Genomic DNA, 23,469 nt, shown 5'->3' with positions numbered 1-23,469 from the left:
TTGTATTCTGAACATTATGTTTCTTTATTGCAGTGAAATCAGAAGGTTATGCAGGGGAATACCCAGTTCTGTCTAGGTACTGCCTAAAGCTGTTTACACCTTTTTGAGTGACAGAATTATTAAACAGACTTCCTATTGCTGTGGGTTTGTGTGGTTGGGTGTTTTTTGTTGTTTGTTTTTTTTTCCCCTTGTATAATTAAAACCTGCTTTCACCAGCAGGTTTTCTGAGCAGTTGTTCCCAGCTCACCGGAGTGCAGTCCACATATGCAGACATATGCAGAATTCTTTCTCTGTGGCTGTTTACACTGTTAATAAATTCAACTGAAAAGGAGCACACATTCTAGTAAGCCATGTCTGGTGTAAACTCCCACAGCATTTCAATAGACAGCATTGACAAAAAAAAATCCTAAATAAAACTCTGGCTATGTGGGTGACCTGTCCCTGTTACAAAGCAGAAGGTGCCATTTAACCAGACCTAATAGTCACAACAGATTAGTTCTAAATCTGTCTTGGAACTCACTAATGACAAAAAAACCCCCCGCAAAACAAAAACAACAGCAACAAAACAACAAAAAACCAAACAAATCCACACCCAGCACAATATCCAAGAAGAAGTATTGGTTGATGTGAGAAGGACATTCCTGAAGCTCAGGCTCATCAACTCAAATGGCTTTTAGCCCCCTCCTTCATAGCTGACAGAATTGACCAGCCAGAAGAGCAAAAGCATAATAATGGCAAAAGCTGACAAGAAAATTTTGAGATAAGGAATGTGTAGAGCCCAATGTAGTAAAGCAAAGCACATTAGTATGTACCTCACTTAAGTGGAATTATTTGTATGCCTTAAATTAAGCTGAGACCTAAATGATGCAGCAGCAATTTAAACAGAGCTCCATATTTGCACAAACAAATCAAAGATTCTAGTTGTTGTTTTCCTTTCTTTTTCTGAGTCAGAGATTTCTGGAAGCTGCAAGAGGCTGCTGCAGAAGCATTGCTTTTTGTTTTCCCAGGCATGGGGACCTGGCAAAGCATCGCTTGTTCCAGCAACCTCGTGGAGCTCCATGGGACTGCAAGTGACTGGGCTATGACAGGAGCACATGGGAGTGTTAAAACTATAAAACACTACAATCTGAGGAATATCTTAGCAATACCAAAACACACAGTCTTTTGAGTTGGCTGCCATCTGCTCAAAAGCTTGTTGGCATTCATAAATACTTAAGTTGTGTTGGTGAAAGACAAATAATGCTTTTAGTATCTTTTCTAAGGATTATCCCCATTTTGGTGGCATTTCAAGTTTTATTCTGAGAAGATACACCGTAAAACAGTATATCTTTAAATCCAAAAAGAAAGGTCTTCCAAGGATATCTCTGTTTAAAGACTGTAAATGAGAGAGATTCAGAATAGGTTATTTTAACAGGTATCCAGCCCTTCCCCTGGAAAAAACTCCTGCACACGCAGTCAGCTGATGTTTACTAGTAGGAACCATTAGTCAGTGGTAAAGGCAACACAAACCCACAGTGGGTATCTTTGGTAGAAGGCAAAACTTTTATTAAATGAACCAGATGTCACAAGTTAACATTTGCACCTGTCTGAGAGATCGTACAGCAGCTATAGGAGCAGTAGAGGAATATGCAAACTTGTCCTGGATATTGTGGAAAGCCAGGCAGCTCAATAATAATAATAATTACTTTCAACTTGTCCTAATCATGAAAATCAATTGCATCGGATGTGCCTATAACTTGTCGTGCCAAAGGTGAGCCTACATCAGACAGAATTGCCATCAAGGTATCAATCTGTTCCATACCAAACAGCAAAAAAATCTCACTACTGTGTCATTCAGTCAGAAAAGAAAAAAAAAAATCATTTAATAACTATGCCAGACAAGTTGACTATTGGGGTGTGGGGGTGTCACTTAAGAGCCTTTGTCACCTGGTTTCTTCTTGCTTGTCTTCTCTATCATCGTCTCCACAATCATCGCTGTCTCTTCGTATGTCTGAATTCTGTCATCTGAAAACTTCTCAATGGACTCCACAACCTCCACCTTCTCATAGCTCATGGAGCCAGGCAAGCCTGCTTGCCTAAACAAAAGGCCCTGCTTATCTTCTCGGCCACATTCTGTCTCTCGAAGCATTCCTGACTCAGTTGGGCTCACCGGACCAGGGGAAGGAACTGTCTCAGGCTCAGAAATGTCTGGATACTTTGTGATTTGTTCAATTTTTTCTCTTGTTTTTTCAACCCATTCAACCATGTCTTCTTTCTCTTCCTCTTTCTGTTTATCTAGGACTTCAAACTCTTCCCTCCTTTCACAGATATCCCCTTTCTCTTTTTCTGATGGTTCAGCAGGTTCTGGAAGCTCTGGTATGGGCTCTACATCACCACCATTCATGACCTTCCCGTTGCTGGTGGAAACAGTGATCCCTGACACAGATGGGATGGAGGGGACCAAGATGCAAGGCTCTTCATATGTTTCTTCCCCTGTTACCAGCACGTAACGCCCCTTGGGCTGGGCATCAGGTTTAGGCTCTGGTCTCTTGCAGACTCTAATTTTCTCCCTCACAATGTTACACAATTTATCAAAGGCTTTGCTTATCTGGGCTCCATCAGGTACATCCTCTGGGCCCATTTCTTTGTCATCAAGCTCTAATCCTTCTTGCCCAGGTTCACATGTGATGGAGCCTTCATGCCTAAACTCCAGCTGGTCTTCGTCAAAATCTTCCAGAGTTCTTCCATACATTCTTTCAGGTGAGAGACCATCTGTTAGGTCTTTAGACATCAGCTTTTTCCTGGCAATTTTCTTTGTAAGAGCTTTTTGTCTGGGCTTTACACTGGCAATGTCTTGCATGGCCTGGGTGATGTCTAAGGAAAAACAAAAGAAAACAAGGAACAGTGCTGAACACGGTTGCTGCAAATGCTACAGCTGCCTCCCACCCTCACTGCTGCAGGTGTATAGCTGAATGCAGCAGCAAAAGTGAGCACAGCTTCTGTCAGCACATTAAACACCCTCTTCTTTTGCACAGGCCCCCTTTTGTATCTGAGGTTGCCACTGCCATACACAGTGCGAGGACAGGATAATTCTGCATGTAAGAGAGACAACTGCACAAAATGCTCACCCATCAGGCCAGCATTAATGCTCCTCAGGAGCACACAGTGCCTGCAGTTGGGCTCAGAACCTTCTTCTAAGGCATTGTGGCAGGGTTTGTCCCTGTAGACTAGACAAGAAATCTCATCTCCCACAGCAGAGTCTGAAGCCAGGTGCCCAAAGTTAGAGGCATGGCCTCGTAGCAGGACTAAGTGGGAAGAGCTTGTCTGGCTTTTACAACTCTTGCAAGGGTTTAGGGAAGAAAAAACACCCAAGAAGCCCTATTTAAAACCTTCCTGCTGGGAGCAGGGTTGCTGGGTGAGCAGCCTGTTGCCCAAAAGTGGGGTGATGGTGAAGGTGAGTGTCATCACTAGATGTTCCAGTGCTTCTGAAGACAGGCTCAGCAGAGAAATGCCTCACCTTTGTGTACCAGGGGGGCTAGAAGTGAGCCAGGTACCTGAGCAGTTTTGGGGATGGGCAGAAGCTGGGGAGGGAGCAGAGAGTGTCCAGCAGGCACGGAGCTCGGTGCTGAGGAGCAGTATTTTGGCATCCCTCACTGACACTGAGCAGAAGGAAGCCCTGCCCACGGGCTGTGTTTCTCATCTCCTGGGCAGTCAGCAGCCACAGAGTCCATGGCAGTTCAGCAGCAGGAGGAGTGTGGGTAGGCTACACATTTTCATGGCATCAATGGCTAGGGCAAAGGAGGCTGGTGATGGGAATTACAGGAACAGGGGGACAGAAAGGTACTAATATGCTTTCCCTAAGGCAGCTGTTTTGTCCCATGTCACAGTAATGCCCATGAAACACCCTTGCAGGTAGGATGCTGAGGTGTGACTAGAAATGGGCCAATTCCTCAGCTGGTGCAAAACAACACTTTGCAGGTCAGTAGTTATTTACAGCTGCTGAGGATTTGGCTTCAGGCATTATGAATCCATTTGATATCATACTGCTACAGTTCACAGAGCAGTTAGCAAAATTAAAACTACACTCCAAAAAAACTTTCATTTGACAGCTTATCTCTGTAGTCAGGACAGCTGGTTGTGAGTAAAACCATGGCAAGCCTTGGATTTAAGGTTCACTAAGTTATCCTACACATTAGTACCTAGAGCCACCTTCTGTAAACCAACTCCCCTCTTTATTAAAAGGGGACTCACTAGTTTAGCCCTGGCCATTTCCTTGCCATCAGGTTTACAAGCATCCCAAGTCTAACAAGCAATCATAGAACACAGAAGAAACACCATGCAGAGGAAGCCAGGGACGTAAAGGGTCTCAAGCCTGTGCCCTCTGCCTGCCTGCAGCACTCCACGTGCCCTGATGCTCTTCATATGCGACTGAAGTGTGGGCCAACAACTCAAGTCAGCACATAACCCCCAGCTCTTTCCATATTTTCAAGTGCCTTCTGACTTTGCTTTATTGACAAGCTTAAGCAGTAGATTGCAGAAATTAGTGAAGAAACTCTTTTAATTGTGGTTTTGGCCTCTGCTGTCCCAAAACTAGCTGAGGTAAGCTGAAATTTACTTAGCCTGGAGCCAGGCTGTCGCAGCTGGTGTTCATATGGATGACAATTGGAAAAACAAAATACAGTGATGCTGCTCTTGACAGACACAGGAAGACATGTCACAGGTTTACCTCTTCCCCTCGAAGCTTGAGGCTGGACAGGTCTATAGATCTGCGTGAAGAGTGTGACTGGCGTTCCCGCTATAGCAGAGTTTAACCTGCCGGAGAAGACGCGCATCGGTCAGATCTCTCCCCCTCATTTCCATCAAGAGCAAATGAAATTGTGCAAAATGAAGCATGGAGGTTAAAGAAGTCTAAGGTTTTTTTCTGTGGTGAGGAGTCTAAGAGAATGACAGGAGACTGTTTCTTGTCTGGGGAAAATCTGCACAGCCACAGCACCTTCACAGGACTTGGGCTGGTTTCCACCAGCAGGAGATGTGGGATGTTCCATCAGGTAAAGAACACTAGTAATTAAAACCCATGGCAACAGGCTTGTAATTTAGCACAGCACTTTGAATGAATGGGAATTCTTTGTGGATGGGCAGTCAATTCACACCTACCAGAGATCAGCAACAGCTGTAAATGTTGGCCAGTGTAATAAATTTGGTAGCCATTGCAATGTTACCTGCATGTGCCTGACTTCAGAAGGGCAAGAAGAAAACTGAGCAGTCTTCCTTGGAAAATAACTAAATAGTCAGTGGCATTTAGGCTTAAAAATAAAAAATGAGAGGCTGGACTATTTGCAAACCAGTTACTATATCTTTGGCCTTTCCAGGCTGCTCTGCCCGAATGTGAGAGACTATTTTGGCCTGTAGGGAGGATATACACCTGGTACAGATATGCAAAAGATACTAATTTTTATTTTTGGCACTGAGAATTACCCTGCAAGGATATTCCTAGCCAGAACAGTGTCCAAAATGAGACACTGAAAATTAATGAAATCTCTATTCCACACACTGATAGACTATTAGTGAGTGTCCCTGCCCTGCATCTTCTGGACAATCCAGAGCAGTGATTGGGTCGCTCAGGGCTCTGGCTCTGCTGCATCTGCCTGAGCAGGCAGCACCGGGAGCTGAGGCAAAAGCCCCAGCTCCTTTTCTCCTGTGAGGCTGACGGTCTGACACTAGAGGGAGCCAGTGCTCCTCCGTAGGTTTAAACACAACCCAAATCCCTGAACATTTCTTAAACCCTTTGCCTGAAAAATAGGTTGGGTGTGAAGGGTGCCTTGCTTTACAGGACGCTTGCCCTGAGCCCTATGAGACCAACCTGCCTGTAACACCCTAGCAAGTTTCACTAACACCTGGGCAGTGGAAACAACGTCCAAAATGCTCTTGTATGCTCCTGACCAATGTGCACCGACACCAGGACACTCTATAGAAAGGAGACTGTACGAAGAAACTCAAAATGAGCCTTTCCTTAGCAGAGGCTTGACTGGATTTTGCATCTATTTACCTTCTTGTCTCTGGATCTCTACCAGTGAAAGGCGTGAAACAGGAAGAGCTTTAGGTGAATCAAATGCCCTCAAACAATTTTTTTTCAAAGGAGATAGAAGAGATCACTGCCCCCCTTGGGAGACTCCAGAAATCCAGCCTTACCGGCTGTCCTCATTCTCGATGATCCGCTTGTACCGCTCCAGCTCGTTCTCCAGGGACTGCTGGTAGATGACAAGCTGGCGGCAGTCAGTTGTGTACTTCTCCAAGGTCCTCTCAGCCTCCTCTATCCCCTTCCTAAGGTTTTCAATCTGCTCGTTGTAAAGCTGAATTTCATCATCATAACTCTCTTGGGTGTTTTTAATTGCTTGCTCCAGCATGGTTGTCTGGTAAACAAAATTAATGGGTGAAGGCAGCAGCTCTGAAGCATTCAGCATCCCCATACTTCAAGGGTAATTAAAGTCAAGACATGTTTTATTGCAATATGTGAGACTGAACTGCTGAAACACAGCAGTTTCATGCATTTGTTTAGTTATTCAAACCCGGTAATTCCCGCCCACTCCCATTATCTCTCTCAAGCCTTCTGTTCCAAAATAGGGATGACGAGGTGACCACGAACCAGGAAAAAAGCTGAGTGATGTCTCCTTCCCCATGCACAAGAGGCTGGCTGATGCCTTGCTGTGTGTCCCACAGCTCATGGTGAATGGCCTCAGCAGAGCAGGCAGTGAAGAAAGCAAAAGCTTTTACGAGGAAAGCAAAAGCGTTCAACTGGGAAGATGCACCCGAGCAAACACTGTTCTTCTCTGTGGTCCACAGACCACACACTGAAGGTTAAATAAGGGTCTGTTTCAAATAAAAAGCTTCCTTTTTAAATTCAATTCCTTGGTTCTTTCACTTTAGAGACAAAATACCTGGTGTGCAGCAGGGCTTCAACTCTAGTCACTGAAGAGCACATTAGCCAGGCAGTGGCAATAAGTGCCTTGCAAAAACAAGGGTCAGGAGATTAAGGTGGGCTATTTGGTGGTGTAATTCTGCTCTTTCTTCTGCTATTTTCTACTATTTATTGTAGTTCCTTTATCACTTGAGGGTTTTCTTCCCTTTTGAAACAGCTTTTAAGGACATGAAATCACAAAAAGCTAATGGGCAATTAAGTAATGGATTGTTTAATAATTGATTTATCTCTATACGTTACAGATAAGGTTTTCAAAAAACCTTTAAGAGCTTAAATTTTGGAGCTAAGTCCCATATTACAGTACCAACATGTTCCACCAGCCCCTTTGGTGCTTCATGAAGGGGGAACCTCTCAGCAACACGGCTATCAGGTCAAAAACCAGGAAAGCAACTGAGCTCAAAACACTTCAGCCATCAGACCCAGCCTTCACCATCACAAGCAACCATGTAATTGACCTCCACTGATGAAGTTAGTTCACTCTTTACATCTCAAGGCATGAGAATAAAGAAATTAATAAACTCTTTCTAAATGGGACACAAAGATGTGATTTTGAATGCAGCATGGTAATTCCTCAAAAGAGTGCCTCTCTCTGTCTCCCAGTAGAAGACTGATCTTCTCCCCTATCTTCTATATTGATTCATTATCTCACTTATCACTATATAGATTCTTGCCATCCCCAAAGCACATGTCCATTCCATCAGAGCACCAGACATGAGAAAGAGACCAATGAAAAGACCTCAGAGTAGTACTGTCCTCAAGTGCCCTACTGAAAGAAGCTATGCCTAGAAGTTAAGAGCTGAGGCTATGGCTGTCCAGAGGAGTCCAAAATCCCACCAGAAGGTGTTTCATGTCAGCATATCATTCCCCTCATGCAGGATGGACAACTCAAGGCACAAAGGAAGACGTATTTGGGGGCCATAAAGTGATTGATCTCCATTCCTATCTACTAAGAAACATTTAGCTGTGTGAAGGTAGATCTTGACCTGCTGTTGACTGTTATCCAGGTCTGATTTCTATTCACAGTGGCCTTCAGCTGTTCTTCCACTTTATGCCACCTTCATCCTGCACTGCACTTGCTTGGAGACACTGGCTGCAGAAGGAAGGTTGATTTACAACAGGTTTGGCTGGGTGGTGGGCAGAAGCAAGGAGTCAAAGTCTTGGCCAGTCACTTCCTACAAACCAGGTACTGGCAAAAAGCAGGTGGTTTCAGTGCTCCTAGTGTCTAAGTACAGGAAAGGCACTGACTTAGTACTTAGCAGTGACAGTGATGAACACAGGATGCCAAATACAGCTTGACACTGATTTCAGTGTTGATTACCAAGTCTGTCCAGTCCTTCTCACAGCAAGCTCACTATAGTATGTGGCACTGGTGGAAGGAATTGAGCAGAGTCCTGAAGGTCTCCCATTATTCTTCATGAAGCCAATTTCCAGCTGGAGCTCAGTAACTAAGAAAGCAAGTAAGCCCATCCCTGTGTGACTTTTCCATCCACAACCTCCTGCTGACTCTGTCCTGCAGGAACCTACTTGCAATGTGGAAACCTTCTCCCACCAGTGACCCTGGTAAACAAAGCCAGCTTCATTGTGGCTACAATGCCTACAGCCATCCCTGGCCACCTAAATCTGACAATTTTGACCACTGAGAGAATGGGAATGAAACAAGTGAAGAAAAAAGGAAAAACTAAAAAAAAAAACATGCCTAAAAGTCAACTGAGTTCACCAGACCCTCTTAAAGTCCACTCAGGTTTCACCATGTGACCATAAAAAGAGCAGAGTTCATAAACATCATGGTTGTGTTTATAGCTAGTGAGGGCAGTACCTCTGTTTGCAGTTTGTATTTCTGTGCCTGTAGCTGGCAGAGGATGCTCTTGTATTCCTCCAGCTGGCTCTGCAGAACAGGGATCCTCCTTTCTGCTATCAGTTTTTCCTGGTTGGAAGAAAACAATGTGTGTACAGGAAAGTATGTTTCACTCTTTTAAAAAGAGCCAAAAGAAATTCTGCCACTGGAAACATACTGTAAAGACAAACAGAAAATGACAAAAGACAAATATAAACAAGGCTAATGAACCTCAAGTAAGTATCTGTGGTCTGGCTTTAAGAATAAAAAGTTTCAGGCTGGCAGGACTGTAGAAGTACAGCTTATGTTGAAATTAGACCCTGCAGATACAGCTCTTAATATCTTCTACCAACCTATAAATTTTCTTGGTGCAGTCACTAATATTGGTGGAAATCACCAGGTTTCCATCTAGTCTGCAGCAATTTATTTGATGTACAAATTTTCACTACATCTCAACCCTTCAGGACAAGATTTACTTTCTCAGTAAATACTCATATATCCTGCTAGCTTCTCCACACATAAGAAGCATAACTACACTTCAGCTACCTTTGAACTAACCATTTGAGGGGCTAATGCATAAGCTGGAGTGTACCTGACTAATTAAATCTCTATTTTCCCGATAAATTAATTTTTCCAAAGCTACAGTTGGGCATTGTTTTCATATTCAGTACTTACTCATAGTTTTTCTGGTTTTCATCTGACCTTGCAGTGAAGTTAGAGGACCTGGGATGCTTTAGGAGTACGCATTTTCTCTTTCTTACTTAGAGCAGCATGAATTCATCAAAGTCAATACTTACCTCACATATGCCAGTGCTTATAGGAGACACACGAGGGGTTGTCTGGATGATCTGCTGCAAAACATTGACGTAGGTCTGGATTTCCATAAGGTTCTGTGGTGAAATAACAACCATTTCTATCAGAAAATATCATAGCGAGGTGCTCCCTTCGGTGTACTCCGGTTCTGGGGCTTACTCCTAGGTACTCAATTCTTTCAGCATATGAAAGTCCAGGTCATGTTCAGACTTGGGGTTGGAATGTGGTTTTAGACCTGGTTTTGAGTGCATGTGTGTTAACAGTTTCAAGCTGAGAGTACATTACAGGCAGTTCATTAAGTGAAAATATAGTTCAGTCTTAATTAATCTTAATTTAAGTATTCCTGATTTCACAGGAGATTTTCAACATAAGAACCAAAAGTACCTTTGCATGTGTCCCAAAAAAAGTGAGCCTCTTGTTTCAAAAGAAGCAAAGATGAGACAGTGGCCAGATCCCAAGGCTCACAGCTCCCCCAGGAAAGTGAAAGAAAGGGGTTGCACATGTTAAAGTTGGCTGCAGTGTAATCATATGGCCACAGGCTTTGTTTCCTGATCAACTGCAATGCTTTCTGAGTAACAGGAAGGCCCAGAAAAATGGATTTCTTCCCCTGACAAAAGCAATACCTTCTCAGCATGAAATACAAGACAGCTTGACCAGCACTTTGGGTTGAACTGTGAAAACAGGTCAACAAATGTTGACAAAACAACTCTACTCTCTGTGGAGTCTCGAACCCAGGGCCTTCGGCATTGCAGTACTGGGTCTTAACCAGCTGCGCCACAAGAGCCTCACCTTGGAGACAATGAGCACTAGTGGCACAATAAAGGTAATACAGTGTTCAGGAGTGAGCTAGTCTGTGGCTGTGAGTTTCACCTTTTATTGGCCCCCTGGTCTTGCACATGCTCAATAGGGGGCCTGCCCTAATTGGGCACAGGTGGATTTGATACCGGCTCACACCCACTTCTCGGTAATCAGAGGCGTCTGATTGCTTTGTTCCACTACAAACAAACTCAAGACACTGGTACAGTTATAGGCATTAGTCCCTGAGGGAGTCAATTTGGAGGCCTACAGCCATTCAGCTTGACCTCCACACTGCAATGTTGTGGCCTCTGAAAATATATAGTGTTATATTTACCCATCACAAACAGGGTTTGCTTTAAGCTGCCACTGGAAAAGATCATGAAGAAGGGCAAGGCTTCACACGTCTCTAGGAGGTAGAGCTAAAGAAGATGGCAAATTCAGCCATTTACCTTCTTGTATCTGTCCTTTGTGGCATTAATGTCATCCTGGAGGAACTGGGACTCAATCTGCAGCTCCAGGTTGCACAGCAGTGCTTCATCAGCTTCCTGCAATGCAGAGACACATGGCACAGTCAGCATGTAGGGTGGAGTGTAAGAACCACGGCAGCCACTTAGCCATATCATGAGTCCTTGTCCACAAGCAGCAGCCTGGGTGGAGAATTAAAGTCTACAGGGAGAAACAAGTCTTATGAAACCAAGAAACAACAGACACCTTATTCATCTTGATCTCCCACTGTACACACTGTTTTTCAGCACAAATATAACTTCTGACATAGTTTGGCACTGGCACTGTCAAAATATGTTTACCATATGCTTTCTGAATGCTGGGATTGAAGTAATAGATACTATGAAATGCCAATCTTTGATACTAAAAGCTTGCCAGAGGTGCATAAATCTGAAACAGATTAACATCAACAGACTAAGGCATTGATTTCTCCAGTGTTTATGACAGGACCTGAGGTATCCCAATGCCTTTTTTAAATCCCCAGAAAAGAAATCTTTATAAAAAAACCCAGGAGAGTCCAAAGTCTTTTCACTCCTTTTGGTGTGCTCTCAAGTATCACAAATGTTTATCAATTTGGAGCTGTTTCTGGAACTAAAAGTGACAGATGAGAAAGTCCAGAGAAAAATCACCTTGTACATAACACCCCATTAACTGAGAAGATAATGGGGTGGGAGAAGATAAGGCAATCGTGATCTCAAAAGAACCTAAGTGTGAGTGGCATAGGTATTTAAATCCAGTGAAGTCTCCATTTCTGTTCAAAGGCCTAATTTCAATTTTTCCTGTGTTATGCTATTTAATACAAACTCCTGAGTACAGAAAAATTTCCAAGGAACTTGGATATATTTTACAAATATGTAAGTGTGAAAAGAACAGCTACATTTTTCTTTACTTAATGCGTGCCTTCTTGGTTAGGTTTTTCATAACTAATACTGAAACATACTGCTTCTCAGAAAGCATCTTTAAAGTAGTCAACTGAATCTGACTTGCAGCTCTACAAAACTTAGAAGTTCCACCACCAGTTTGCAATTTGCCTCAAACAAGTCTTGATCTCTGCATAGAACTCAAAGTGTAAAAGAAAAAAAAAAAAGGATTTAAAGGTGCTCCTTTAAAATCACCTGTCTGCCATTACAAGCTGTGAAGATGTCTTGGTGAGTGGATCTTGGGCAGGTTGCAGATTGAACCAGTGAAATCTCTGGGCGCAGCATCTGACTGGTAGAAAAGGATTTTCCTTTTTGCACATGCACAGCATGCACTATTCCCAAAAATGTGTGATGTTAGCTGTCTCATTATGCTGCTGAGCCTCCCAGGCACAGACCTCTCCAGCAGTCTCTGCTTTGTGAGACAGCAGCTGATTCAGGCCCATCCAGACCAGCACATTCAGAGCCAATCATCAGGAATGACCGCTGCTGTTCTGCATTCCTCTGCCTTCCTATTGAGAAGAAGATCAGCACGACAATAGCCATGATGGGAGGTTTGGGGGGGAGCCAAAAAAACCTCCTAGATAATACTGATAAGCAAATATTTTTGCATGTAATAAGCAAAAGCAGAGTTCAGCTTTCCAAATGTTTCTTCAAAGGGGAAAAATACTTTTGTTTTCAGGTAGACCAGCTGCATGGGTGCTGTGTATCAGAAGAGAGAAGAATCTACACATTTTCTTCTAACTTTGCAGTATTTGTTACTCAGACAATTACAAAAAATCCATTCTACTTCAGAAAGCTGATCCATGTCATTTAAGCAGCATTTTCATTTACTATGGAAGAGAAATCCCTTAGATGTCACCAGAACCACTGTCTGCTGGTTTTCCAGACTGATTCTCCATCTGTATTAGAAGGCATGAATTTACATCTGCACCATGCAGGTTTCAGACTGTGTCTTGAGCACCAACAGAAAATCAGCTGCATTCTCTCTGGATCTGGTGCCCCAACTCAAGAAGCTGCTGCAAGGGGGGCAGCCCAGACACAAAGTGTAATAAAAACATCCTCTGCAGCTCAAGATTTTGTCTTGTGCTGGGGTTGTGAAATCAACTCACTTATCTTTCTCCAGAGATCAGCTGAGAAGAGCCATGAAGATGGACCCACCAGCCCCACCTCTACCCCTTACAAAATATCTGTCTCCACAAATATTTCTTAAGAGCTTGCAGTGTCCAAGAGGCCTATTAATGCACTGCAAAATAGCACTTATACAGGATATTTAGATAGCACTTACACAGGATATTTAGAATTCAGTGGATAAAGAAACGCTAAAATACACCTTTTAAATATAAAATATGCATGTCGTTGATATGACAGTGCTCAAGAAGAAGCAGTTCCTGCTGTTTGTAGATGGGAAATAAAAAGAATCTCTATTAATCCACCTTTAACTGTTTCCCAATACAGAAGATGAAGGATAAACTGTAAAAAAAAGAACTGGGAAAAGATACAATGCAACTTTCTTCACTCAAAAGCTAGTAGCAAGAGAGGATGAATCAGGTTTTCTCAGTTTCACTAAGACCTGGTTTGAAAACCTCCTAAATATGTGACTAAACTTTTATGTTTTCTCTGAGCCCTATTATTATTGTTATTGTTACTGTTTCTTTTCCCATTATATAAGTCCAGGGAAGTGCAACTTGATACAAACACTCCCTATGTTTCACTGTAAAAGGAACAAATCAGGGGTATTAGTGGCTCCTCTTTTATTTTGAAGCCTAATGGGAAGTTTAGAGTCTTTCCTGGGAAGGGCTGTCTATACCTTGCAAGGGACCGAGAAGCTTTGAAACCCATCAGGATTGTTAGTCTGTTCAAGACTTGGACACTACCATCGTTTTCTCATGTCATGATATCAGTTCTAAATATAATTTAATGTAGTAGCTGAATTGGAAGAGGAGTTAAAAAGAGCCACACATATGTCACCTCCAGGTCCTGAAGATGAATGTTGAAGCCATTTGCTGATGCTCCAAGAGGAGTGTTACGCAACAGATCCATCTAGTCCTTGGTCTTACCAAAAAATTATTGAAGTTCTGAGCAAAGCTGAGGCTGTGGGGTGCAGATGGCACGTTACATGACACAAACTAGCAGGAGTGTGCAGAGAAGGGCACTACACTACAAGAAATGTTTTCCTTTGATATTTTATCTTCCCAGTGCTTTTTCAAAGCAGCTTGCTTGTAGTAAATTAAACCAAAGGGGAAAAAAGGTTATAAGGGCCTTTTCCATTTTTCCAGTCTTACCTTATTAAGGCGTTCAAGGGTTTCTTTCAGCTTCTGCTGATATTCACGTTCATTTCTATACCTGCAAATAGAACAAAGGAGATGAAGTGCAATGGTTCACCCTTTTGCAAACTGCATTGTCATCTGTACATAATAATGTACATAATGTACAACATATGCTTCAAGCTCAGGCAGAATACTAATCTTGAAAAGGCCCAAAAGATATCTATGCATTACCATTTCATATTTTTTTTCCCAGATGCTGAGAGTAGTTCCAGAATTTACTGATTTCTTGACCTCAATGTATGTACTAGAAGACAATGGAATGCCACATATTTGCCATCACTTTTTGAGAGAAAGACCAAGAATAGATTATTTACAAATCTATTCAACTGGAATTGGATTACAGTGACAGCCATTCATCAGTGGTTAGCACATGAGTATTTGAAACACTTGCACATTAGCATTTAAATATATTGTACTTGTTTTTTTGTGCTACCTGATGTTGTTTGATAAGCATTTTTTTGACAGCAAAATTAAACACCAAGGTTGCAATTCCACAGATTGATTGTGCTTGAATGATGTTGTATATTAGGATGCTTTGATAGATCAAGCTTTGTGTCCTCTTTAATAGCAATGCATGTTTCAGCTTGGTTAAAATCACACGTGAGTCTTTATAAGGACTGCATTTGGCTAACTATTCTATACATTTATAAAATGACCACAAGTGCATGATGTGCATGTTCCTGTTCTGAGTGAACAGTAGATGCATGTATTTGATTTGAGGAATCAGCACATACTCTAAGAATTAGGGCTCTGCTTTTGTATTTTAGATAAAACTATCTTCTAGGAAATCCTTTTAGCTGCAGAGTATAAAACTTTCAAATTGTTGATTATTGTTGTTTATGTAATTATTGATGAGCATGTTTTGAAGGAGAAATGCAGTGGATAGGCCCCACTAAAAAATAATTTTTAAAAAAAAAGGTGTGTGTGTGTGTGCAAAGAACAGCCAGGAACACCTGATAGCAATGAGACTTTGCCATCAGTACTGAAGAAGTGGCTGTCTGTCCCAAAGTATATAAATACAGCCTATTCTCATTTATCCCTTTGCTTCCCTAAAATACTGGATATACAAGTCATGGGCACCAACATAAGCGTGAACACTTGCTGAATTTCAGAACTGAACATAGATAGGTCCTTGTCACAATTCAGTCCAGATATGCTGGTGGCATCTAGAGGACTTGCTCCTGTCAACAGGGCAGTTCCTAGACTAAACAGATCAAGGACCAAGTTTTTAAAGATGATGTCAAGCTTGCTTATTTCTTTTTATCTCCTCAAGGATGACCAGCCAATGTTATTCTCATATTTTTCACTCCGTCTTGGAAAGCTGACAGGATGGCATCACTCCTGAGCTGACCAGGACCACAAAGGAAGAATTCAGCACAACAAATGGACTCAACTTGGTGCTCTGCCTTCCCAGTTTCCTCTTCTTTGGAAATCCCGTAATACTAGCAGGGTTGCCACTAGACTGTTTTCAACTTTTACCATGAACAGTAAAGAAACAAGTGAAAACTATGAGGTTTTGTTTCATTATAATTCCTATGAACTGGTGAACCTCCTCAGCTGAAGTGTTACATTTTACAACAAAACTAGACAAAGTCTTTATGCCAAATTGTATTAATTCTGGGTTCACTTCCAAGGAGAGAACCAAGATTCTTCAGTTTCAAAAGCAAGACCACCTTTATTTCTGTTGGTGATTAACTAGCTCACTTCCAACCAGATTCCTATCTCTCTCAGAAAATTTTTGTGTGCAGTTGACAATAAACAATTAGCTTAGATAATGTCTGACAATGAAGCAGATTGTGGCAGACTGTGAAAATCAAATATATAGCTATGATTAAAGGCTGGATCTACACTCCTAGTAATATAAAACCACCCAACAGAGTCAGGGTCTACACGTCAGCCTTAATGTCATTTAGAAGTGTTCAAATCTTCCCAGTTGCTATGTCCTCACTCAAAATTTCTTTCAGTGACTAAAATACTCAGCTACATTTCCCTTCACTCTCAGCCCAAATGCCTGCTGTGTCACACAGCCATAAATCATAGAATCATTGAATGGCTTAGGTTGGGAGGGACCTTAGAGATCATCTACTCCAACCCCCCTGACAGCCTTGAGAGAACCATTATTGTCTGATTATCCTTTGAAAGAGGATTGCTTTTAAGTGATGTTCAATCTCCTCTAGAACCTCGGTGCAAAAGGGCTAAGGACATTTTATAAATGCTTCAGAGATCTCATGATGCTTCTCTGCCTGCTGAAATATACCTGTGTAAGTGCAACGGATGTCAAACTTCAACTCTGCTGTGATTCTGACCTGATTTTAGTGTTAACATAATTAGCTGGACAAGTTGATGCTTGCTAGCCAGCCTTCCCTAGACCTTAAAAACCATGAGGTTCATCTGCTTTGTTGTTTTTTTATTTAAAAAAAACAAGCCTGTCTCATCTAGGGCTGCAATGAATCGTTTTGGCCTGTTTAGAAAAAGAAGAAAGTAAAAAAAAAAAAAGGAAATTAACTGGGTTTTGCATAGTGGAAAAGAAATGGAGTAGAGGGGGGCTGACGAGCAAACAAAGCAGATCAGATCTTTAAAGGTCCCCATCACCTCCCAGGTTAGCAGCTCTCTGTTGGGGCACTAAGAGACTTACAGGTATTCTTCCTTGAGCCCCACTCCCATGAGTGGAGGCAGTGGCCTGGTGAGAGCATCAGACATGCTGGAAGGAAGGCCACCACTGGGCTGGTATCTCCACCTGGAAAGCACTGTTCCAGCAGCACTTTACATCTCTTTTCTGATTGCCAGCTGACAGGCTGAGCTTGCCCTTTTAATACTGGGCCAGGGCAAGGCCCTTTTATTCAGACCCTGCCTCTGCTGCAGTACAAGGCCTGGCTCATCTCCACAGAGAAAACAGTCTCATTACATCCGCATGATGCTCATGGCCAGATAAATCCTCAATTTGGTCTCAAGTCTGTGCTTTTAATATAAAGAGAAATTATGTCTCTCTGTCAAAATTTACTGAACTTTTCCAGCAATATATAAAACCTCTTTGCTTGCCACAAGCCAAGGCTAAACTTTTTTCCTACTTTTCCCTGCTTCAGTTTCCCCAAGGCACCTTGCTAGCCTTGTCTCAATAGAGGCAGCAGCTACTTAGGTGCCAAACAAACCACAAAGTGCTGGTCCTTCAAGGGTGGCAGAGAGGCCAATAATGCTTGTATTTTATACCCTAAAAGCTAGGATGAGCCTGGTGTGAGCTGTACTCTGCTGATTTATGAACACAGATTGCTACCTGTGTTATCAGCAAGTGGCTACCATGCAGATGACAATCATAGAGCAGGATTCTGGCAGTCTAAGGAGGGGGAACAGAACAGGCAGGACCCCCACACCTGCAGCAGGACCAAGCTCTCCCAGTCACCAAAAGGGCAGCCCCAGCACAGAGACAAGCGCCATGGACAGGGCTTGAAAGATGGGTTTGCTGATCGTCATCAGCTATGGGGTCCCTACTGCTCCCCACAAGACAGATCTGGTTCTGAATTCTCTCATGGGTGTTCAGTCTTCACCACAGCCCCAAAGGTTGTCAGCTCATATGAGCAACACCACACGATGCAGCTTGGAGAACACAAAGCCGATTCCTGTGTCTTGCAACTTCCAGGGAAACACGTGGCATGCAAAACCCACAAGATTAGCAATGAATGAATTTTGAATGAAACAATTGACTAGCATGACTTTTAATTTATGAAGTTAATTAATCCTGTTCAGTCAAGGGTACTAAAATTTGGGTTTCAGCAACTTTTTTGCTGTCGTGGAGAGAGAAATACAGTGCTTTCCCACACCAGCTGTAATAGTGCTATAAAAATGATGCCCAATAAAATTAGCATAATTAGTCTTATTATGAGACACATCCAAATAATTCCAAGCAATGCTTTAGTTGCAAGAGAAAGAATTCTCACTGGTGCAAAGTCTGAATTATTTATGTTAATGTGGAAAGCTGTGAATGTGGCTACAGAGGATTTAAAAATAAATTTTAACATAAGGTCTACTTTTCAATGGTTCATGCACATTTAATTGTATAGACACAGTAGTTCCAGGCCCTACTGTGTATGACTGTAGCTTTAAAAGGTCTACTTACATAAATGTAGTTTTGAAAGGTCTGCTTACAGACATAAATCTGTTTTCTAGATCGTGAGTAAAAGAAAGGGTCTTGGGAACTATAATGCTTTGTAGTACTGAAGGTCACAGCCATTTGCCAATTAATACAAAATGCTCTACTCTGAGAGATCCTAGTGTGCCAAAAGTAGACGCTTTATGTTTCAAACTGAAGCAAGAAACTTGCACTGACTGTTTCTGACAGTATAAAGCCAGGTAGAAGAGCAAGCCATCAGCTTCTGGTTTCAGTAGCATGGCAAGGCTACAGAAGGCAAGGCACAGAAGATCATTCCTCCCATATTTTCTTTAGAGACCTTTATTTACAAGTTTAAGTAGCTGGAACCATGTCTATCAGGATGGCCTTGAGCTAGAAACAGGGTGAGAAGGCAGAGTTCATGGCATCAGAATACTGGCCTTGTTTTAGAACCTGCAACTTCAAAACCACCCCCATTTTTTCCAGACAATGAGGGAACTTCCATGTCTGTCTTTAGGTCAAATTAATCAGCTCCCAAGAGAAAAAATAAAGTGAAAATTCACTTCTTCAGGTAAACTGTTGGCAATTTTGTTAAAAAGTAGCCACTGCCATTGCCCTGTAATGGCCCTGTGTATCTTTATTGTTGGATTGGGTATATTCAAAGTTTCCTTTTTACTTTTGTTGACATTCACTGAGTGAACATCCCAGGACTGTACGAAAAGGCACCATTTTTCTAAAAAGTCACCAACTACCTGTATAAAAGGTCCTAAATCTCACTTTGAAGAACGACAATCCCTTTTCTGAGTGTCTACCCCCCAGGGTTTTTTCAATGTCCTTTATCCTTCCCCACCTATTTGAAGCTTGTACAAAACAACTCTAATTATAAGTTCTTTTTAGATAGATAAAAATCATCGTTGTGTCAAAAGGCTAATCCTGCCACTGGAAAACCATTGAGTTAACCCTCAAAGTGCTTGGGTGGGCAGTATAAGCTAATTTTTTCTTATTAGTTTCTCCAAATTTTCTTGCAAACAATTGAAATCAAAGAAGGAGTCGCATGCTTCACAGCAATGGCTCTTTGGCTGTCTGAAGTACTCCAGAGAGAGAAAATGCATTTCTGCCCAGCTATATCATAACACTGCATATTTCTATACAGTTTGCACATACTTTTAACTAATATGCAGCTAGGCAGTTAAGTACCAAGTTTAGTCAAAATCTCATGGATGCAATGTAATCAAGACATAAAAGTATCAGAGCAAACAGCTACATTACAGCATTGGCTCATAGCTAAATTTCCTGCTCATATATTAGAAAACAAAACTGCCTAACCAAGTGCTCATTACGTGCTGGCACAGAGACAGGGTATCATAGACATCTGACCACTTCCAGCATTAAGCCTCAGAACATATGGATGGGCTGCCCTCTACAAGAGAGATCAAGTCTTGGCATTTTCCTAGCTAAGCCCTAGCTCAGAGGCCCACACAAGCTTGTGTGGGTAGGAGATGCTATTTTTTAATTTTGAATTTTTAATTTTTTTTAAACTCATTTTCCTGATTCAAATCCCAGAGAGGTGCAGGAAGAGCTGTGGCAGCACAACAGATCAGGCAGTGGGCACCGAGCAGAGTACAGGGCTGGGGAGGGCAGGATGAGGATGTGTTAGGACTTTGCAGCTGCTGTTAGCAATAACTCATGGGACCATGGCTTAAAAACACAGATGAACTCGGCCTTCAGTTATCTTACATTTGTTTTCTGACTGTTTCCAGTTGAAAAATTGAGACAGAAGAGTAAAATATCATCAGTCTTACGCTTCCTAGTCCAAAGGAGGGGGAAATTGGTGAAGGATCAGACTGGAAGATCGTGTGGTTTGGGCATGGTCAGACAAAAATTCTGTGATGTAGACAAGTGATGAAATCTTGAGGGACTGCTATGTCTGCAGCAGCAAGACAGAAGAAACATTTCTAATAAGGTGGAAGGTGAATCATTTGGAGCACTAAGTGTGGTAAGCATTGCTTGGGAGTAGCTGAATTTCTACCGAGACTGCATTTGCTGAAAATATTTCATTTTTCTCCTCACCATTGTCAATGAGAAGTGTTTCAAAGCCCATTATATGGAGTTCACCCCTCAGCCTTTGGTGGGTAAGAGGATGAAAAGCTCCTCTTAAGCATTCATGCTGCTGCCAAATTTTTGTGGGTGAACTAGGCAGGCAGACATTTAGCAGGGAAAAAACATGACCGCTAAGTAATGAGAAGCCAAGACCCCTCTCTCCTGTGAGCTGTCCTTTTATGAGCAACCCTCACCAGATCTCATTGTGTAATTTACTCAGCAACACAGCCAACACTGCCTGTAGCTGAGGGAAGGGACAACACATGCCTGGAGGCACTTGTATGCCTCAGCTCAAAAGGCTTCTGCTCTTTGAGTTATGGTGCCACTGAGGTTAAAGATAGGTTAAAGCCAGAGAAACCTGTTCTTACTGCTTTTTCTTTAGTAGCACAAAATGGAAATAGTGGGATGCAAGAAACAAAAGGAAGGTAATAAGGCAAATTTCACATACCCCAATTAATTTTATTTACTTTCATTTTATCCCTCATCTGTAATGGCTGGCACAGACTGGCCCCTGTAACTGACAGTGCCCGTAACTAAGAGTTTCTCAGAGATGTCCCACGTGTTTCAGGAGATGTTTGGGGTCATGTAATTCTGCTGCTCAAACACAAGACCTGTTTTTTAAATTTAACTCTTTGCGGCTCAGAGTACAATCCTCTTAAAGCTAATGAGCAACAGCAACCAACAGATGCCACAGCAAGGACCTGCTGCGGCAGAGGGGAGAGGCCAATTGCTTGCCTAGTAGCAGTGAGACTGTGAAATGTAGAGCTGGAGCTCCCTAAGTGCTGCCACCTTGCTTTTCACCATGAACTTACATGTCATCCCTAGCTCCAATTCTGATTGACACGGAGAGCCATCACCTGTGTGTGCATGGGAAGGAGCTGGTGACACCAAACCCATCCTCACTACACAGATCAACTACGGAAAAGATAGAGCCCATCCTCTTCCATTTGGAAGCCTTACTTGTTGCGGTACTCGTCGAGCATGCGCTGGGCATCCTTCTCCTCTCGCTCCAGCTTGGCTCTGTCAGAAGCCAACTCCCGCATCCGCTGGCGGTTGAACTCGATCTGCCCGGCGAAGGCTTCATCCAAGCCCACCAGCTCATCCATGCGCTGGAAGGTCTCCAGCTGCTTGCGCAGGATGGTGTTGCGCTGCTCCAGCACGCGTGCCCGGTTGATGTAGCTGGCGAAGCGCTCGTTGAGCTCCTGCAGGTTCTCCAGGCCCCGGGCTTGGGCCAGGCTGTCGAATTCGGGAGAGCCCCGCAGCTCATCGTAGGCATCTGACCGCTCGTACTTCTCCTTGCGCACCTCGCGAAGGAAGCTGCTCCTGTACATGGCTTCGGGGGGGCTGTGCGGTGCCGGGCTCCCCTCTTCCGTGCCTACCTGTCTCTCCAGTTTGGATCTGAATTTTGTCTGGGGGGCTCGGGGAGGAAGAACTGAACATAATCACCCCCCCAGATGATTAGGACTTGTGTCCAGGGCGGTTTATGGCACTAAAGCAATCATTGGCGAGGGGTGAACTAAATAAATCCCGATGGCCCCGCCTTGGGGCTGCCCACCAGGCTGTCAGCAATTTGGAGGAGCAGCGGGTGTAGGGGGGCGAGGGGCTCATCTTTTCAGGTGCTGCAATCATGTACAGCCAGAATAAAAGAGAGCAACATCCAGCTTTCACCCGGTGGATTAAAGCATTATCCACGGACAACAAAATGAGTGCTTTTGCAGTTTCGGAGGCTGAGCTCAAAGCTCATGAAATGGCTGTGTTGGGGGCAGAGCTTTGTCCCGTGGTCGTGTCCCCAGGGCTGTGTGCAGAGGCCTTCTGCTGAGCCAGGATTTTGGTGTGAGTGGATGGTAGAGCTTGAATTTTGTTATTTGACAGTTTTGCAATCATTTAGGGTGATAGAATGATGTATGAACGTCAATGTAACTCCTGCCCGAAGTACAGGATTTGGCCAAATGGTTCACACTTCAGGCTTCTTCATGTCAGCCTTTTCTGCAGGTTATTTCTACCTGGCAGGAGAGCCATCAAAGCAGCCATGGTACTAAAAGCCCCATGCCTAATGGGGCCATGTTGAGAGGTCAGTTTCCCTGGGACAGCTAAGTACCGTGTCCTCTCAAGGTTTGTTGGACATACCATATTATCCCATAGAGAGCCACCATCTGTTCTTCCTTCTTTCACGCCCTTCACTCCCACTGTAATGGAGTCTCATGCACTCCCATTTCCTGAGAGGCTTTAATTTTTCTGGAAGTGATGGATGCATTTCCTCTAGTACTTTTTGTTCTAGTTTTTCATCTGCACAATCCTGTTTCTTGGGTGCATTATTCCAGAAGATGATCTACTACCCAAGCTGAAATGCCAAATACTAAGACAATCCAATGTTGAAATCTCTATTAATAATTAATTTATGCATGTCACTATTTGATTATTTTCAACACATCTTACATCAGTATTTAATCAAACTTATTGGAACCTTAACAGAGAGTGGCCTCACTGACAGCAAGCGCAGAGGCAAAGAAGCTGGATGCCCAGGTGACTCTCAAGTTTGTGTTCTGTCTTACGGAACATGAATCAATAGGAAAAAAAAAGTTCATTAGAAGTTTTCTACACTTTTCTATTCTGCTTCAGAAAGTCTAATAGGGAAAGATTAAATGATCTTTCAGAAAATCAAAGTAGGCTTTACACAAGTGTTGTGAAGCTCCAAATGCAGCCTCAGAGCTAAACAGCAAAGCAGGGGTAGATCTTTTAGAAATGTTTGGGATCTTCATACATCAGTGGACATGAAACCACTGTTTTCCACACTGCACAAACACACTAGCATTTGCAGCTCTTTGACTGGACAAGCTTGCCCAGCTGAACAATGTAGCTGAGCCTTTTACAAAGTTAGTCTTCCAGAAGAGATCAGAAAGTAGATTCTGCTGTATTGCAGGCAGTGTATTTTTATGGCAAGAGTTTTTTAGGCTTCAGAGAGCCTTTCCATACAGCAATAGCCTATGTGAGTATTATTTCATCCTTCTCTTTGGGGCTGGAAGCACCCCTGACCCCATGCATCTTAAGTGATAGAATCATTTTAGTTGGAAAGGACCATTAAGATCCTCAAGTTCAACCATTAACACAGCACTGCC

General features: G+C 42.9%; 1 protein-coding gene across 1 annotated transcript; it reads right to left on the bottom strand.

Moving 5' to 3' along the window:
• Positions 1 to 1,527: 1,527 nt before the first annotated feature.
• BFSP1 (beaded filament structural protein 1) lies at positions 1,528 to 21,913 on the bottom strand. Its single transcript, XM_030448039.1, has 8 exons — positions 21,314 to 21,913; positions 14,107 to 14,167; positions 10,850 to 10,945; positions 9,587 to 9,679; positions 8,772 to 8,879; positions 6,169 to 6,389; positions 4,706 to 4,791; positions 1,528 to 2,853 (listed from the first exon to the last, which is right to left on the bottom strand). Exons 1-8 carry the CDS (start codon positions 21,682 to 21,684, stop codon positions 1,910 to 1,912), a joined length of 1,980 nt encoding a protein of 659 aa, XP_030303899.1. The 5' UTR covers positions 21,685 to 21,913; the 3' UTR covers positions 1,528 to 1,909.
• Positions 21,914 to 23,469: the final 1,556 nt, after the last annotated feature.

Source organism: Calypte anna, chromosome 3 (genome assembly GCF_003957555.1).
Source record: "Calypte anna isolate BGI_N300 chromosome 3, bCalAnn1_v1.p, whole genome shotgun sequence".
NCBI lineage: Eukaryota > Metazoa > Chordata > Aves > Apodiformes > Trochilidae > Calypte > Calypte anna.
Note: the sequence above shows the minus strand (reverse complement) of the source record. Positions and strands in the feature narration are given on the sequence as shown.

Bases quoted from the DNA above. Each gene is read 5' to 3' on its own strand.
- BFSP1 (XM_030448039.1), bottom strand. From the start codon at position 21,684: ATGTACAGGAGCAGCTTCCTTCGCGAGGTGCGCAAGGAGAAGTACGAG. The intron at 9,680-10,849 runs GTAAATGGCTGA...ATTTCACCACAG, and splicing joins CAAAGGACAGATACAAGAAG to AACCTTATGGAAATCCAGAC. The intron at 4,792-6,168 runs GTAAGGCTGGAT...CTTCTCCGGCAG, and splicing joins ATCGAGAATGAGGACAGCCG to GTTAAACTCTGCTATAGCGG.